At 31.6% G+C, this 19,721-nt stretch overlaps 3 protein-coding genes across 3 annotated transcripts; 2 read left to right on the top strand and 1 right to left on the bottom strand.

Moving 5' to 3' along the window:
• The first annotated feature begins 1,474 nt into the window (after nucleotides 1–1,474).
• On the top strand, nucleotides 1,475–3,427 carry LOC124843501 (protein CHROMOSOME TRANSMISSION FIDELITY 7-like). The gene is made up of 3 exons (XM_088099571.1): nucleotides 1,475–1,925; nucleotides 2,046–2,548; nucleotides 3,010–3,427. The coding sequence occupies exons 1-3, from the start codon at nucleotides 1,584–1,586 to the stop codon at nucleotides 3,128–3,130; spliced, it is 966 nt and encodes a 321-aa protein (XP_087955697.1). The 5' UTR covers nucleotides 1,475–1,583; the 3' UTR covers nucleotides 3,131–3,427.
• Nucleotides 3,428–9,872: 6,445 nt separating this feature from the next.
• LOC124828791 (uncharacterized) lies at nucleotides 9,873–17,179 on the top strand. Its single transcript, XM_088097943.1, has 9 exons — nucleotides 9,873–10,192; nucleotides 11,066–11,273; nucleotides 11,373–11,574; nucleotides 12,791–12,961; nucleotides 13,038–13,154; nucleotides 13,346–13,543; nucleotides 13,623–13,682; nucleotides 13,760–13,858; nucleotides 16,740–17,179. The coding sequence occupies exons 2-9, from the start codon at nucleotides 11,137–11,139 to the stop codon at nucleotides 16,848–16,850; spliced, it is 1,095 nt and encodes a 364-aa protein (XP_087954069.1). The 5' UTR covers nucleotides 9,873–10,192; nucleotides 11,066–11,136; the 3' UTR covers nucleotides 16,851–17,179.
• A 1,064-nt stretch (nucleotides 17,180–18,243) lies between these two features.
• On the bottom strand, nucleotides 18,244–19,235 carry LOC124848897 (uncharacterized). Its single transcript, XM_047326723.2, has 3 exons — nucleotides 19,132–19,235; nucleotides 18,493–18,561; nucleotides 18,244–18,382 (listed from the first exon to the last, which is right to left on the bottom strand). Exons 1-3 carry the CDS (start codon nucleotides 19,183–19,185, stop codon nucleotides 18,302–18,304), a joined length of 204 nt encoding a protein of 67 aa, XP_047182679.2. The 5' UTR covers nucleotides 19,186–19,235; the 3' UTR covers nucleotides 18,244–18,301.
• Between the last annotated feature and the right edge of the window lie 486 nt (nucleotides 19,236–19,721).

Below are 19,721 nucleotides of genomic sequence, written 5' to 3'. Positions count from 1 at the left end.
CCACGACGTTCATCCTGGAATTCTGATGATTACAAATATGGTGGTTTGAGAACTTAATAAATTTAGTTATATGAATTTTTTGTGCATAAGTGATGGTGTGGTTTTCTATTAAGGTATTATGTTCCAATTGGTATGAAAGAATTCCAAGGGGGAGATCTCGAACTGGTTATGAAGGTGGTAAAGTATGAATATGGACAATGAAATCCACGACGTTCATCCTGAAATTCTGATCATTACAAATTCTCAAGTAGAGTTGAGTAATGCTTTGTGTGAGAATGTAAGGAGGTCCTAGCCTATATGGTCTTAGGTGAGTTATAACGGATTAACCCCGGGTGGCAGCTGATGATTTTCTAGTTACTATACCCCGGGTGCACAAACGACCTCAAGCTACATATTTATACAATCTGGATGATCAAGTCAAGTGTTCAGTCATTTCTTGTAATGTATGGTCGTTCATTGTATGCTTTAAAGTGTTTGGTTGACATATGCTTATGTATTTGTTTAATTTGCATGATAATTGTAATCAATTAAATTACTCTAGCTTATCCTTCTTTTCTATCTTGTTCATGTTTCCCGTTCGGTATTCTTTATTTACAATTATCACCTTGTGGGTGTGAGCAGAGAGATGTGAGTGTTTGCTAGAGCAAGCACTGGATGGCGAGGACCCAATGGTGTAGACTGTTCGGTTAAATAAATATAGTATGTACAGACTGCTTGGTCATGTATATAGTTTTGCATCTAAGATAGACTTTTGTAAAGTTTAAATTTATAGTTATTTTTGTGGATAACTGTAAGTTAACTTTATTTCTAGAAACTGTTCTACAATATTATGATGTGATGACTCTTAGACATATAGTTTGGACTATATTTTTGGAATGTTATAAATATATTTTAACCATCATTAAAATTTTCTAATGTATTTTGAACATATTAAATATTAAAGAATATCTATAATTACTCATTTGGCGTTTGCTTTTTTCAAAAAATGTCAATTTAGTCATCTAGTATTTTTAGTCTCAATTTGGTATTGATTTGTGAAAAATTTTGCAATTTGATTCTAATTTCATATAAAAATTATGGAATTTAGTCTTCATTTATGAAAATTTGATGTAATTTGATAGTTTCCTTAAATTTCTTAAAAGGGATATATAATTTTTCAGCAACATTGACTATGTTAATTACACAAACAAAACTCATCATCCTTATTAACAATTTCAAAATTTGATGTCAAATCTTTGATCCATTCCAGAAAATTTAACAAGAAGAAAATACATCAATTTTTCACAAATCAGTACTAAATTGTCACCATACGTATTTATTAGTAATATAAATTATTATAAACAAAATTTCATATAATACTTTTTCTTTTATAAAAAATTATCAATAAAATATTGTATTTATCATTCTTACATTAAAATATTATGTAAATATTTATATTTTTGAATAATTTTCATACTTTTTACATTGATTTGTTCAAGCGGGAAATTTAAAGAAAAAAAATGAAAAGTTTGGCGGCAAATGAAACGGACCATCAATAACACTGTCACATAAGGAAGAAAGAAACGTCCATTACTGAATCACAAATGCAGTCCAAGATCAGTGCTTTCTTCACATCCACCCAAGATTCCTCTTCTCCCAACAACGACCATGATTTGTCAACCTGGGAGAATCAGCAACATCACATCATCAACACCTACACCCGAAGGCGCGTAAATCCTAGGCCCGGTACTTCGGATCCCCAACCGGTAACACTCGCCAAAAACAAGAAGAGAAGCTACGCGCAGTTTCATCTTGATTTTGGCCAATCCGATTTCCTCTTACGCTCGTGTTCTACATGTGGCATAAAGTTCACTCCCGGTGATCCACAGGACGAGAAATCACACAATGAATTTCACAAATCATACACGCAGGGAATCCTATTCAGAGTTAGCTCTCATTCTACACTCTCTTCTTTTACGGTTTTTTATTCCTAAATCTTATTTCCTACACTCTCTTTGGTGGTTTTTTATTCCCAATTTTATCTTATTTCCTACTGTATTCTGCAGGGTTGGACCAAAGAAAATGTTATTCCTCTACCCAGTTTGGATTCGGGTCGAGTCGTTTTATTCTTGGAGACCGACCGGTCTTCTCACAGGAAGAAAGTTGAAGAGGTGGTGAGGATGATGGAAATTGAGATTGGAAGTGGGTGGATACTTCACGAGCGCTGTAAGGTGTATCTGTTTGTTTCTCTGAACAGGGTTGCTGGGTGTCTCGTTGCGGAACCAATTGAAAAGGCATTCAGAGTTGTGTCTGGCTCTGTTTCTGGATCTGTTCACAGTGCGAAGAAAAGGGGAGTAACGACACGCTCTACCACTCTTCAATTTGGGAATGTTATTTTCCAAAGGGAGGTCCATAGAAAAGTTGCTAATGTGAGTGATTCTGAAAAGATGGAAGGGGCAATCTTCTGTTCCAGCGAACCAACCGCTGCTGCTGGTGGCATTAGGGCCATTTGGGTTACTCCCTCCAACAGAAGAAAAGGCATTGCCACCCAGTTGCTAGACGCAATGAGGTAGCTTAAATTAAATTTGGCTTTAATTGACTCTGAGGAACTTCAAGTATTTTATATAAAATCAATAAGTTCATAGGTAATGAAAGACCTTATTTATCTACAAGTCCTAATACTAACCGCATGGAATGGGTGCTAAGTGGTTGGGAAAATGTGTTTGATTTTACAAAAGGAAGTATCATAATTGTTTTTGCTTCATTTCAAATGTGGTTTTAGAAAATATATACACGCTCAGTTGTTTTCTAATTTAACAAGAAGTGATTTAAAATAGTTCTCCGTTGGATTAAAAAGGATATATCAAAGTTACTTTTAGAATAAAAACATAAAACAAATAATTTTATCTCAATATCTTTTTCCTATCTCAAATTTATTGTTTTTAACACTCATCTAGACGTACACTTAACTATTTTTTCAACCATTTGCTTGCCTAGTGATTTGAATTTCCTGTGTTAAATTGGTTGCAGGAAGAGTTTCTGCCCCGGTCTTGAGCTTGAACGTTCTCAGTTAGCATTTTCCCAGCCTACCTCTGCTGGAAAGGCATTAGCAGCTAGTTATACTGGCACTGGTTCATTCTTAGCATATTAGAGCCAACAAAACAGTTTATTAGTGTTTACTTATCTTGACTGTTAATAGGTATAAGCGTAAGTTATTCTGGTTAAGTGTAACATTTTTTTAGCTCATATAAGCCATGAATCTGTCATCTCATTGTGTTTTGTTGGTACAAATTTGTCATTGTGAGTGGATTTTACCATTTAGTTCTTGAGAGTCAAGAGTTAGCATGTATTGGAGAACATCCTTTTGAAGACTAGAACTGTGACTGATATTTACAGATGTATTTTGAAACTGCAAACTGAAGTTCACACTTTCCAAGTACTAAATTAGGGAGCAAGAAATTGTATCTTTTTTTTGTTTTTTATTTTCTCTTTTGACTGTTTGCAGGTTTGTTACTTGAAGCCAAACACAGCTTATTTGGTTGTGTTCAAGCAAGCTTAAGTTATCATAACCCGTAGTTAATGGGAAACGTAGTTAATGGGAAAAGGAAAATGATACTTGAACAACCATTTTTGACAACATTTAGACACGCGCACACGTGTCAAAATCTGAGTGGTCCAGTTGGAAAAATTAAATGAAAATGGACCACTCAGATTTTGACACGTGTGCGCGTGTCTAAATGTTGTCAAAAATGGTTGTTTAAGTGTCATTTTCCATGGGAAAATAAGCTTCTTACATTATGTGTGCTTGTCTCTTTTCTTAATAATTTATAAGCCTTTTAATATATATATATATATATATATATATTTATTTATTTGTTTTAGCTAACGTTTCACCTTGATAACTATAGTTCTTTTTTTTTTGTCTTAATTGTTGGGTAAATTTTTTAATTTTAATTTGAAATAATATTAAAAAGTTCAAGAAAATTGCATCTAAAGGGACATCTTATTATATGTATCTTATTTTCATTTCATTGATTCATAATGTTTTATTTTCTGTCAAATTACACATTGGACATGTTTCTTTATTACTTTGACCCATAATTTTTATTTGCTTCGAAGTTTTGCATATGTAATGCTATATTTTTCTTATCTATCTATGTAAAGCCAAAAGATCATAGTTATCTTTCAATACTACAATGCTTTTTTTTAGTTAGTGTATGGTATGTAGATATATTTTTCAAATTTATGTTTGTGTTATGTCTACTGAAGGGGACTCTAATTTCAAAACTAACTTTCTATGGGATATTGGTAGTGGATTAACTAATGCATTAATTTAAACCATCATGTATCATTAAGCGATAGGTAGTCGCCAAAACCAAAAGAAATTCTCTTAATATTTCATTCTTAATAAATGATTAATTCATTTAATTTAATCTTTAACATAAAGTGATTTAAGACTGGTTTTGAATAATTGACATGTTCAAAAATAATTTTCATTATAACGGTTATATACTTTGTCAATAATTATTTAGAAACGATGCATCAATTTGAATATTTTGAGACTGGTCTCACACACTTTTTTTCCTTAAAATTTTTTACTTTATTTCTTTTCTTTTATCGAGTCATAAGTTTTTTGTTAGAAGACAATAAATATTAAAATTATCTAATTTGATCATATTTTGGTGTCGAGTTTCATGACAGTTCCTACCTTAACTTATTTTTGAAATATTTTTCTCGAGAAGCTTAAGAAAGAGGAAAGGGAAGTTAAGAACATGAAAACTTGTAGACATGAAGAATGGCTTGAAACGAAAAAACCATTTTTACCGATGTTACTCAAGCTAATACTCTTGCCCAAGCAAGAAATATTGACAAAATCAAATTTTCTTTTCTTTTGTTGGATTTTATTCATAAGAGATTTTGTTGGTCAAACGACTTTTATATAATTAAATTGACATGTTTTTAATTTCATACACACTAAAAATATATGTAAGTAATATGAAAAAAATGTGAAATGTGATGCGTTTTATTGACGATAAGCTATGATATATTTTATGTGGCAAAGAGTACGAAGAGTTTGTGTTTTTATTAAATGACTAAGTATATTATGATTATGTAATCTATGATATTTTGAAATTAGTGTAAAGATGGTGTTGTGTACATATATAAATATAAATGTATAATTATTATGTGATATGTGATGGTATGTGTCAAAGGTATTATGACTATTAATGGATATGTTGGTTGCCTTTTATGGATATGTTGCCCATTTGTGTGTGTGATGATGGGATGATTTTTGGGATGCTATTTTGTAGAATTAGACTTGAAACTTAATGAAAAGAAAATATCGTAATTTCATTGAAAATCTAATACAAAAATAAGACACCAGGGATGCAAAATTATAGGAGACTTTTGTATAAATACTTTTTTTTCATCTGATGTAAACATCTATATTGACTTAAGATTCCAATGTTAGATTTTATATGTGATAATTTTGATATAGATTAAATATGTTTTTAATATACTAAATTTGATACAAATTTTGAATTCATTAATGTATGAAACTTTAATATTTTTGGTTTTTAATCTTTTAAATAAATTGTCAAATACATTTCATATTAATATTTAAATTGTTTATATTGTTTGATATATTTCAACTTCAATAGCAATTGAAAACTGTAAAATAAATAAATAAATTTTTTAACATAATTAAATTAAATAAATTATATCAATTTATTTTTAAAATTTGAAAATTAAAATATATTAAAATTTTGGAAAAAAATAAATTTCGTGAATCAAAATTCATACACTAAAAACATATATAAATTTTTAATAGAAATACTTGAGTCTTTGAAAAAAAAACATTGGAATATAACAAATTAGTTTTGATTCATTGGAATGTAATTGATAATCCTATATCTTAGGTAGAGGTAATTTCATAATAGTTTGTCATTTTTGTTCTCTAGTTGGAGAAATAATATTGGTACCTGATACAAATGGTGATTTATGGGATTTTTATATAAATGCGAACTTGTATTGCTTTGAGATTATAATCTTTAAATTGATTTATTCTAATATATAATAATATATAACATAATATAAACTATTGACATATTCCTTAATACAAATCTATGAAATTCTATATGAACATAAAAAATTAAACAAAACTAGAAAAATTATTAATTATTATGCCAATATTCATTTTATATAGCTTTTACTAACATATGGTTCCAGCTAACATTTATGTATATAGCAAATTATTTATATTCTTTATTTTTTTTCTTTTCCCCGTTTAATCAGTTAGTTAGAAGTTTTTCGTACATTGCAATTTCATATTTTAACAGTTATTTAAATCGAATTTTAATTAAAGCGAACTTTAATATGAGAAAAGTTCATACCGATGAACTTTTTCGGAATCTCTTCGTGTAATTACATTTTTCTTATCTACGAAATTTGAATATGAAATTTTGTTTAAACAAATTGTGACATCCTCAAAATATACGGCAGGCATATATGATAAAGACGTCATTCAGTCATAATATTGGAAAGCAGTTAGAGACATAAGGTAAACTATAAGAGTTACAGTCATCCAAAAATAAGATCAGAGTTGGTCCCTTAACCACAGAGGACCACTGGAAATTTTCTTCCTAACAGTCTATTAATCAAAACTCTAAGCATACTAAACTGCAGCATCACCGTCTTCCAACACTTGCTCCACAGATACCTCCTCTTCATCTGCTCACATCCAAGTGGATGATCATTGCAAAAGAAAAAGCATGCAACAAACACACAAACAAGCAAGGGTGAGCTAGATATAAAAAAAAACATGTTATACAGATAGCACAGTTAATTCATGTTATCATACATAGATTCATATAAAAGAACAATTAAAGCATACTCATTAAACCATAGTTCACACACTCACACGACATGTAAAAGTTCATCAATCATGGTAAATTGGCATTACAAGACTTGTTACTTTATACCCCGACCTGTTACTTTATAGACCGACTCGTCCGGACTAGAATGATTACCGAGCTATGGCGGGTCATGCACTCGTTGTGGCTTTATGAAACTTGGGCACTACCGCCCTGGCACTACCGCCTTGTGAAACTTGGGCACTACCGCCCGGTGGAACTTTGGGCACTACCGCCCGGCCACAGTCACGAGGTTAATCCGTTATCACTCACCTTGGATCATATGGAAGCATCCAAGACTAGGACCTCCTGCTACTCCTCACCACATGTTCAATCCTCTCTACATGAGAAGAAAGACCATTGGAGTTTCAGGATGACCCCCAAAACTGAGCTACCATGTAATCATTCTATACAACCCCAAAACACCACCATGTATCCTCTCCTTGAGGATCATGGAATTACGTCCATCCATCATACTTTTCAAAAACCACATACTTTCACTTTTACATTGCATACAAACGTAGATATAATACTAATTATACTTCAAAAGACCACAAACAACTTAATAAGTCATCAAAATCACATGAAACCATTCCATGTACATTAATAGGCAATAGCAGTCCAAGAAGAACCACTAAACAACACAAAACCCCTTAAACTCATACTTAGACAAGGAAAACAACTTTGAAACCATCACCAACAGTTCCGGAAAGGTCTAAAACCCCTAAAATGACCTAGAGAACGTCCAAAAATGATATCCGAAACCCCAAAAACTACCAAAAACTGTCCTGGATGATTTTCCGACAACAATAATCGATTATCATAAGTGATAATCGATTATTTGCGAGAGCTTTGAAGAAGATACAACTTTCTGACTAGAAATAATCGATTATCAAGTGAGATAATCGATTATCAAGTGAGATAATCGATTATGCTTTTCAGTTTTTGACAACAACGTGATTTTTCTGGTTTCGGCGCATCTTAGACATATCCAAATGAACAAATAAAAATCTGTAACTCTAATATTGATATGAAACATGTTTATATATGAAAGTAAAGCATTGCATTGGTCATTTGGATAAGAATTAGATGTACTAAACCAACTCAATTTCTACTCCAAAACATCTAACTCAATAACTAGAGGACCCAAACACAATTTTTTATTAACTCAGGACCCAATTTCAATCCTACCATGTTGCTAATGGCTTTCCTCAATTTTATGACCTTAGCCAGTTCTAATAGACTCATACGAGCCAGCCCCACTGCCCAATTTCCTTTATCTCACTTCCCTTTACCGTAAGCTGACACAGTACCTGCACACCTATTTATTAACCCCAATACCAACATTTCATACTCCAGTTCTCTCCAACAACAGTCAGTACAACCAACAAATATATCCAGGTAAAATCAACATCCGTACAGCATGATCACACAATTTCTTCATTTTCAACCAACACAATTTAAACATGTTCATCACCAAAACAACATAACAGTAAAAAAACAAAATAAATTAGACAAGCATATCATACATCATCTAAAATTGTAACTAGCTCCCCTTACCTGAAAGTCAAATAGTACAGCTCAATAAAATGCCCTAACAGTATCCTCCACACAGCGCAGAACTTGACAGAACCTACAGATCACCAAATTGGTGATAGAACATAGCTCTTAGAGCTCGAATAAACAGAGAATCAAAATGAGCTCCATGCAACCAGTAAAGTTGCATGCCCTAATATCCAGAAAGTTGAGAATTTGACTTACCCGTCCAAATGAAAATCTAATCTGATAGGATGGAAGCTCTCAACTCCGTGAGCGAAAGGACACCACCTATTTGAAATTTAAACGGTGGAAAGTGGTGGAAAAGTAGAGAGAAGTCAGAGCAAGGAGAAGAGAAGTGGAACTGAGTTTTAGAGAGAGAAAGGGAAACTGGAAATAGGTTCAGAGTTGGGAAAAAGAGGAAACCTCTCCTAAGGTCTTGGTACCTTTAGCCCTTTGGGCCTGGCTGCCTTAGAAAATAGGATCTCCTAGCCCATAATTTTCAGGACCTTACACAAATAATTAATATTACAATTTAATAATGTAGATTAATAATAAAATTTGTTTAAAGATATGAAAAATTAGACCTTAAAATAATTGAGTATCGTAAAGCTAATGAAGACCTAATGGTTTTCATGGCCCTACGTTTGCCTTCTATTATTTATTATCAATTTCTTTCTTCAGTCCACTAATTCCATAATTTTTGTACTGTTAGCTGTATAGATTTTTTTGAACGTGATTACTATTTTTACATTTCAGTAAATTATTATTTCTTTCTCAGTTGTCCTCAAATTATTATTATTTTTTCTAAACTGTCCTCAAATTAATTGATGAAAACCACATAATAGATTAATTTATATATTGAATTTTGCAACACGACAAGAATTATTGTCTTATTCGATCAATGTTATTGCTTTTAATTTATAATGATAATTTTCTTTTTAATTTACCAATATCACCATATTCATTTTTATTATAAATGGATAAATAATTTTTATGACGGTGTGTAATCGATAGATTATAGACAATGTGATATTTTATTTTCATTAATTAATTTTTTTTGTCATGATTTCTTTTCTATGCTTATCCTTACATTAAAGAGAATTGCTTTTAAACAGTAGGTCACATGAGATTCGCTTTTGTTCTCTCTTTGATTTAAACTTTTTTCTTACCCGAATTCCTAAATAAATAAATGAATAAATAACAGAATTGTTGAAAACTGAAAAATAAAAGAAAACATTAATCCTTACATTAAGGCGAATTGATTTTAGACAGTAGGTCATATGAGATTGGCCTTTCTTTTTTCTTTTATTCCAACTTTTTTCTTATACTAATTCCTAAATAAATAAATGAATAAATAACAGAATTGTTGGAAACTGAAATATAAAAGAAAACTGAAAAATAAAAGAAAACTGAAAAATAAAAATGACTATTTTTCTTCCATTTTTTCTTCTTGTTGAAAACGCCCATCTCAATCTCATTTCCCACTTCCGAGGTTATTGCCTTTTGCCGGCTAGCCCAATTCCTCCTATTTTTTGTTTCTGTGTCCCTTCGAAATTCCACAATTTCAATAACACCCTCCCTTCATTTACCACTTTTCACCAATTCAACCTTTGATCTTTGATCTTTCCACCCATTTTCTTGTTTGATCGGGGGATTCTCAATTTGGGTGCCCCTTCTGTTTCTTATCTCACCATTGGGTCCAATAATCTGCGTTTTCTTCAAATTGAAAGCAATGGGCATAGGGTTCGAGCGGAATGATGGTACGGAAAATGATATATGAAAAATGTAATTTGGTTGTGTATTGGGCATAGTAATGTTGTTTAAATTCTTAAATTACATCATCAATTCTAGCTACTTCTACTCTGTATAATTTAAATTTCCACGAATTTGGCACAGTAAATGTTATCGTGGTATTGAGTTTTGATTAATTTTGAATGAACAAAATAATTTTTTTTTACAGATAATATACCTTTGGTAGCACATCGTTTACATATTATTTTGTGTAGAACAGGTATTCGCTTACATGTAACTGAATGAAGAATAAATAAGTGTGTTTTATGTTTATGATCTTAATGAATTTCCAATATCCACTTGCTCCTCCTGAGTTTTTTTCTTTGATTTGTGTGCGCGTGTGTTGGACTGTTTACTTTATTCTATTTAGTAGTTAATTTACGAGTTTAATAGACATACATTGTTACTGTAAATATTTCGTACTTTTGACCGATAAGAAACCATTATTTGTATGTCCTCGAAAGTAGTTGTTATTGAAGTCATCAAATTTACATACATGTCAGCTTGTGACTGTCACTGTGATTGGATTACATTGTTAGTGTGTAGACTTTTACTCCAATCTGTTTGACACCTTAATTAATGCAATTCTGTTGGTAACTAGGATTGGGATACAAAGATATTTGATAAGGTTCTTGGTTGCTTTGTTTATTTAATGCTTATGGGTTATGGCACAGCAAACTGAAATCTCACTATACATTTATTCTAGTCATTACATACTTGCATTGCATGCTTTAAAATTAAATGAGAAAATACTGTAATTATGTGTATGAGAAACTTATACATTTTTCAGTAAATTTTGTAAATTGATAGTGACATCAATATTTTTGTGCATCTATTTTCAGGTTTTCCTCATGGTGATGATTAGGGAAGCCATTTGTCTTTTGATTTGAGAGAGCTGATTTGTGATTTTTGAATGGAAAAGAAAAGATTAGATGACTATGAACCAGGTCCAGTTCCTTCACCAAAGGCGGTAGATAGATTTGGTTTTGTAAAACAGGATAATACTTCTGATGGTTTAGTCAAAAGTAGATCAGCCTATGAGTATGAGAGGTATTTTGTTTTCCTCCTGTTGATTTGTGTTTTTCTGTGTTACGAGCATAAAATAAATAGCCAGTGATTTTTACGTATGTTACCTCTATCATTCATCAGATATAGGGAGGAGAGAAGGGTTAGAAAATGGAGGAAGATGATTGGGGTTGGTGGCAGTGATTGGAAGCATTATCTGAGGAGAAAACCTCATGTTGTTAAAAGACGTATAAGGAAAGGAATTCCAGATTGTTTAAGGGGCCTTGTTTGGCAGTTGATATCTGGAAGTCGAGACCTACTGCTGATGAACCCCGGAGTTTATGAGGTAATCAAGTTAAATTGTACTGATGAAAAATTATGATTCATTTTGTACAACACTGTGTTACCTATGATCAGTGCTTGTCTCGCCCTTGTTTGTTATAGTTCTCCAATAAATATGAACTGAAGAATATTCTCCATTTTTATTTGCACATCTTCTTTTTACGGCTTTGTATATTTGTGCTTGCTGTTGCAGTGTCACCACCCTGGTGGGTATGCGTGGTGTTTGAGTTGAACAATATTTTTCTTAGTAATGTAGGCTATAAATTATTTTGAATATGGATGTGTAGATATTTGAAGTTGTTGGAGAATTTGACCAAATATATAACCAAATTACAGTATGGGTCTAAATCTTTCTTTATAAGTTAGTTTTGTGAAGTTAAATAAGACTTATAGTCTATTTTTTAATATGGTATCAGAGTCTATACTAGTGAAATTTGTTAGACATACCACACCTGCTATTGGGGTACTCACAAATATGTAGTGATGTGCTTGAGATGTCCAGTCCTTGTTGTGAAGGGTGTGGTTAAGATCTCACATGTATATAAGTGGGTGTATATCTCATATTATATGTTGATTTTATGAGGTTGAGTTAGACTCAAAGTCTACTTTTTAAGAAAAATTATTAGATCAATTTTATTTGACTGTTGCAAGGAAATCCTACTTTAATGTTATCTTCCTAAAAGAACCCTTTTATTATTATTGGAGTAGTATTTTAAATATGGATGTATAGATATTTGAAGTTATTTGATAGTTTTTTTTTATTTGATTGCAATAATTGAAATCCTACTTTGGAGTTGTCTTCCTAAAGAATCATTTTTATTATTATTAGAGTAGTATTTTACTATGTAAAACGGTTAGTGTTATATGTTCTGTAATGATTGAGCAGTTGTGTATTTAGTTAAGTCTGTTGCAATATGTTATGTTTTCTTTTCCTAGTTAGTTAGGTATCGCTTGCTGAATGTTTAATGTTACTCCGCTATATATATTGCTGATCTCTTATCTTTTGTATCTTGTCGAATACAATTTTACTCAAATTCAAATATTCTTCTTTTGTTTCTCTGATCTTTAAGAATTTTGTATAAAATTGAAGAGATAGTGTGAATTACGTGGTTTTTTATACTGAAGTTTCCTCCTTTTCTTTATGAAATTATCTTGAATTTTATGACACAACTGTTCCTTGTTTTGGAGTTTGCTTTGACAAGACATTGCATTTATTGCAGCAACTTGTCATCTACGAGACATCAGCCTCTGAACTGGATATAATTCGAGACATTTCTCGCACCTTCCCTTCTCATGTATTCTTCCAACAGAGACATGGACCTGGACAGCGGTCTCTCTACAATGTTCTAAAGGCTTACTCTGTCTTTGACAGAAATGTTGGATATGTTCAGGTTTTACACAGGAACTCATCACCTTTTTGTGCTTGTTTTGAAGAAATTCATAATATTGATCATTTTAAAACTCCAGGGAATGGGGTTTTTAGCGGGGCTTTTGCTTCTTTATATGAGTGAGGAGGATGCATTTTGGTTGTTGGTGGCATTGTTGAAAGGAGCTGTTCATGCCCCAATGGAAGGCTTGTATTTGGTAATTGTTTTATTCTATGCATTTATTTGTTTGGATTACTGATGTTGTATGTGTTATGGCTCTTATATAAGATACATGATATTCTATGAGGAAAGATTAGGATATGCAGAGAATTGTGTGTTTCTTTTTAAAATTTTACTTTGATTATAATAATTCTTGTCTAAGCAAAACTGCTGTTATATTGATTGCAGGCAGGATTGCCTCTGGTACAACAATACCTCTTTCAATTTGAATGCTTGGTGAGAGAGCATCTCCCGAAGTTGGGCGAACATTTTTCCAATGAAATGATAAATCCTAGCATGTATGCTAGCCAGTGGTTCATAACTGTATTTTCATATTCCTTTCCATTTCATTTGGCTCTTCGAATTTGGGATGTCTTTCTCTACGAGGTTAGCAGTGCTTTCTGTCTGAAGAACCATATATTGGTTAGAAATATAAGCCTATAATGATCACTTTCTTATCCTTCAGGGTGTTAAAATTGTCTTCAAAGTTGGCTTGGCCCTATTAAAGTACTGCCATGATGACTTGGTTAGTATCATTTGATCTGTCTCCGTTGTAAACCAAAGCAAACATCTACTCACTGTTTGTGTTTGTTTGTTTATCAGGTTAAACTACCTTTTGAAAAACTCATACATGCTTTGAAAAACTTCCCTGGGAATGCAATGAATCCAGATATGTTGTTACCACTTGCTTATTCCATCAAGGTTCTCTTCCTTTCTGTTTTTTTTTTCTTTAAGTTCTACATACCCAAAAACACATGCGTCCTTGTCATTTTTCCTTCACTTCGTAAACTTTAACATGCATTTTTGTTTGCCAAACTCCAAGTTACTTGTAAAATTGAATGTTGTACTATCTGTTACTTATAAAACTCTGATTTATTGATTTGGCTGATTAAGTGGTAATCATAGTATTGATACAAAAAATGAAAGTAACCTCAAAATCTAGGATGAAATGAAGGATTTTGATGACACCAGAGATTGAAATTCTATTGTGAGAAGTGGTGTTATAAAAAAACAAGCATGGTGTATTTTTCACTGGTAGCCACAGCTTGACCCCAACAAATCGTGTTTCACATGGCAGTTGCATCGGACATTGGAGAGTGGTGACTTGGCGGCTTGGTGGTCCTTTGTGAAATGAAGGAGAAGCCTTAATATTCTCTCTCCCTTTTTTTCCTGGCTGTCCAAGTGTTCTTTTTTCTTAAAAAGGGGGTTAGGCCATACAACTGGGGCCAAACCAAACATTTAGAGCAAAATTTTAATCTATGAACCGTACCCAACTTGAAGGAATCCACCTATCATCCAACTTATTTTTTTGTGAAGTTTCACCCTACCATTGCTGAATGCAAGTCCTCTTTTCTTTTCTTATTTTTTTTTCTTTCAATTTCCTGTTTACTCAGCACTGCCCCACTCACTCTATTTGTCTTTGGAAGCTAAGTGGAGGGAACCTAAAAAAGTTATTCTTATGTCATCATTTTGGAATCATGTGGTTTTTACTCTATGTAGAGTCTTGTGGATAGGGAAAGAAAAGTAGCTATGAGCCACATATATGAAATAATGGAGATAGCCAAGGAAATAATAATGAAATCTTTCAATAATAATGAAAGTAAATGCAAGGATGTATTATTTATAATCATTAATAATAAATAGACATGTCAATTTCATCGCCCTTTGCTTGCAACTAGTCACTTTTTGAATCCCATGTTTTATTATTCTAACCCAAAAAGGGAATATGATTTAGAGGTTACAAATGAGTTGTATGCTTACATCAAATGGTTGGTGCCATGTAAAGATGTGCAACAAAAAAAATTGATTGGTTTTCTACTATATAAGAGTGTAAGTGGACTCTTTAGTGATGACTTTGCCAAAGAATCAAGGAAAACCATAACCACAGGGGAGATATCTAACTGCTTTCTATATTGCATTAAGTTACAATTTTTACATTTTAAATCACTTTCTTTGCTTTTATAACAAAATGGTGGAAGAATTATGGGCACGTAGACAATTTGTTCTTGGACAATTTGTTCTTGTTCAATTCATTTGAAGTGAACATCTCGTTCAAATTTCCTTTCTCTTGATACTACCTTTGCAATGATAAATAAGAGGTAACGAACTATATATGGATCTTCTTAGTTCCAATAATTTATCAACTAAGACATAATTCGGATAGGTATTACAGACCTATACGAAACAACCTTAAAACTGTATATATTTATTCCAACAATACACTAAATTTCCACCAAATAGAGAAACTGAAACAAACATACAACTTCTGGTTATTCGAGAGAACCAGACTCTCCACTTCCCTAGATTTACAGAACTTCCAAAAACTAGATAAAAAACTGTTAAAAACTTCCCATGCACACTTTATAAAAGTCTGTAACAACTAAACTACCCCTTAGACAGTTATAATTGTCTGTCAGTTTTTATTCCTTCTAGTATAAACCTTCCCCTTGAACCTATCAAATTCTTCCAGTATGTGATAACTTGAAGTAACATTTTCTTCTCCAATCTCCTTGACATGGGTATCAAGCATCTCAAATATAGTGCTATCAAGCATCTCAACACTTTTAAAGGCGTGCAATTTTGAATTACCTGGTGTAATACCTTATGTACAGCATTGCAACCCCAGGCATGTGCCCAGTACTTTGAAATTTCTAGATAAAGTCTCACGAAAATGACTTCCTTTTGATTTGTTTGTCTGCCGTCCAAACCTTTAACTCTGCCAATATAGGCAAATTTATGTGAAAATTAGGTATCTAAAGTAAATCATTGAAATAAAACTTGTCAAAATTCCTGTAAACAAGCAGGTTGTATGGCAGTTTATTGGAATGTAAAAGAAAAATAGAAGATTTAGATAAAGTGAAAATGCATTGAGAACCCTAAACCTTAAGTGATTCATTAGATTTTCTTAACTCCAGGACTTAAATAGTATATACTTGGGTTGTTGGATTACCCTTATCTTAACTTATTTATTGGCCCATATGCTCTCTCTTTCTGGATCACCTCTGGAATGGCCTGGGAGATGAAGAGGATGTAAGGGAATTTCTTTGATCGGTTGTAGGTGACAAACAAAATCTATATTGTCTTGTCACTTGGGAATTTTTCTTAGGCGTCTTGGAAATTTGGTGTCTGGAAACAATGCTTTAGCGACTAAATGATTATTACATTTTCTTTTAGTGTCACCTAATAATTTAGAGCAGTTATAGTTAAATTAAATCAGAACATGGCAATATGATACGTTCTGTCGTAACAATGTTCAATTTTCTTACGCTGTCCTTCTATCATATGATGATGCATAATTGAATTAGACTTGGAACATATGAATAAGTATCTTGTTTGGTCAAAGCCATATAACCAGATCATCATGTGCTATTTATGGTTCTGTTCCTCTGTCTAAATAGTAGAACTCCTACTTCAACATTTACACTTTTGTTTAACTAGTTCTTTACCATATACTGACTAAATACATGTGTTGCACACTACATAATGGTCATTACAGTATTACATGGCTGTGATGTTATTACACTGTATAGTTCTTTTGTATAATTTTAAGATTACAAGTCTGTAATATGGTTGTCATCATCAGATATCAAAGCGTTTGGAGGAATTGAAACAAGAGTATGAGACGAAGACCGGAAAGATTAGACGAGCTAGAGAGGTTTCTGAAAAACCAATGCTTCCTGGTGAGAGCAGCTGAAGTGAGAGCATTTGTTAGACATGTTGCACTATTGGTAAACCTGAGAGGAGAACCTCTTAGTGAAGGTTTCTCTTTCATGCTGGGTGCTAATCCAGTGTGAAAATCATGCCCTCAAATTGTATGTTGGGACCATGTATGTTGCATACTATGTACAGTTGTAGTAGTTGTTTTCAGAGTTAAAAAGAGGCTTTAATAAAGATGAAAATCTGTTGCATGCCTAGAGGCTCATGGGTCTCATTTCTTTTTCTCTTGTACTACTCTATAAAGATAATGTTGTTTCAGAAATTGTTGTTATTGTTAATATTAAGGAGAAAGTGCTTTTGTTGTAAGACATTGTGTCTGTTTGAGTGAAACTGAGAAAGGAATCAGTTTTCAACTGTTTGTAGAGGAATGAATATGTTCTCACCAAAAAAGCGACAAATAGAGATAGTTGGGAATTACTATTTCTTATTGAGTAAATTATGTTATATTTTGGGAGGTTTGTTAAATAAATTTCAAATTCCAAATCTTTTAATAAATTAATATAAGTGAAGTTCATTGTTAATGAATTGAACTATTGTTATTCTGTCATAACTTTTAATGTTGTTTTGAAAAACTTCATGTTTTGTTTGTTAAATCAAAATTGTGAAGAATGTAGTTCCTCTTTTGTCCTAACAGGTCTTAGAGAGTATTGGGAAAGTTAGTTTGTGACCATTTTAAAATCTTTCCTTCCTAATTTTGTATTTTAAAATCTCTCTCCAAACATAGAATATTAATCAATATCCATTTTAAATCTTTCCTTCCTAATTTTTTTTCTCAAGTTACCAAAACAAACACAATGTTAATGAAGGAATATAAATGTTATAAATTTGCTGACATGCTTTAAAAATAAAAAAAAGTTTAAGAAGTTGAGATATATTAAAGTAAAATTTGAGGCCTATATTAGACACAAATAGATACACTAAAATTTAACATTAAGCTTTTAAACTTAATTATGCTAATGAGGCACATGTATCGATGAGCTTGGTCTGTAACAAGATTTGCATTGTTCTGGTTATAGTTACTGTTATTGATTGATATTTTAAATTTTTAATGAAATGTTAATTATTTCATTCAGATTTTTCCTTCAAATAAACGATTGCTAAGTCATTTGCAACATAAAAAGAATGATGCATTTGTTGAAGAAATAAAGCTATACATTTTAATTAATTGTTTCAATAAATAGTTTATATTTATCATATTTTAATCTTTATTTTAAAAAAAACTTTAACCACGGATTATCTCATTTCAGCAATGAGAGAAAATCACAACCATTCAACTCTGAAACAACATTAATTACTAATATTTGATTGAGCTGAACTCAACATAGAAAGCAATTACATTTGAAAAAGAATGAAATAATATTCCTGTAAAATACATGCATCGGCACAACAGGGTTTATTTGAAGAGAAACTAAAAAGAACCATTCATCTTCATTTGTTGTTGTTCATCCCTGTTGCATTCTTCACAGCCTCAGCAGCTTCTTGTGCTTTAGCCTGCATTTGGTTTCCAACCTATATACATAACAAAATACACTTTCTTTTAGTAATTGCATGTAAATTATAGATAATCACATCATTATAAATTTATTTTAATAGAATAATTAATGTTGGAAAATAATAACCTCTTGCAAGGATTCTTGAGCAGATTGAGCAGCATTGGAAGCCTTGTCCATCATGGTGTTCGTCTTTTCCTGCAATTAATGCCACCAAAAACCTTGTGTGAGTGTCCTCAAAATTATTAGATAGTCTTAAAAAAGTGTCTAGTAATAAATTTTGTTCTCATTAATGTTGTAAATTTCACTAAGAAATGAAGTGATTATGTGAGTTTTTTTATGTTGTATCTACGTTGATTTTTTAAAATATATTGACGTTGACATGTTAAAAAAGTTTTTAATATATTTCAAATCATCATAGGAAAGGAATAACACCAAAAACTAAAGAATTCAAATTTCTAAGAAATACTTTTATACATACACTGCATAAAAAAATATATTAATATTCTTCTAAATATGGGTTTAATTAATCACCCACATGTAGATGCATAACTAAAAACTTATACAATTTTTGTACTAAAATTCTAAAGCAACTAAAATTTTGAAAAAAAGTTAAAGATAAAACAACTATACTTTAAAAATGAGATAGAAAGTAACACATGTAATGATGTTTCCATATATGTTAGAGAAATTATTAGATAATTTTGAAATAAAAAAGGGTTAATGTTTAAGTTTGGTTGAGTTAGAGAGAAACAGTTAAGGAAAGACCTGAGCTTCACCCTTGGCTTGTCCAGCTTTGTAGCTCATGTTTTGGGAGTCCATCTTGATTCTTATACTAAAGTGTTTGTTTGTGAAAATCAAGTGTTGTTTTAGGTTTTGATCAAATGCTAATATATTTTGTCTCAAACTCTTGTCACTTATATAGTTTCTCAATTCATTGCATAATTTCTTATCATGATTATGAGATTCACATTTTCCTCCTTCACATGCGTTTTCAAGGACACATGTCATGGCATTCTTGTTGATGAACATGTATGCATGTGGACGACATTCATTCGTTGTTTTAATCTCATACATTTGGACTAGTTCTTATCATTTTTACTAATAATAGTGATTTTTTGTTCTATCTTATTGCTGAAATATTGGAGTAGAAAAGTCTACGTATGACAAAGTGAGATAGATATATATAGCAAATGATGTTTGGATACTTAGCATTATTAATTGATAAAATAATGTAAACCCCTTTTGTACTATGTTTTACAGGAAATAGTTTATTCCATTTTATATGACGTGTTAAAGAAATAATTTATTCTAAATTACTTACCATTTTATAAAATTAGAGATGCATTAAACATTTT

Source organism: Vigna umbellata, chromosome 9 (genome assembly GCF_029865625.1).
Source record: "Vigna umbellata cultivar VRB3 chromosome 9, Vumbellata_1.0, whole genome shotgun sequence".
Taxonomy (NCBI): domain Eukaryota; kingdom Viridiplantae; phylum Streptophyta; class Magnoliopsida; order Fabales; family Fabaceae; genus Vigna; species Vigna umbellata.
Note: the sequence above shows the minus strand (reverse complement) of the source record. Positions and strands in the feature narration are given on the sequence as shown.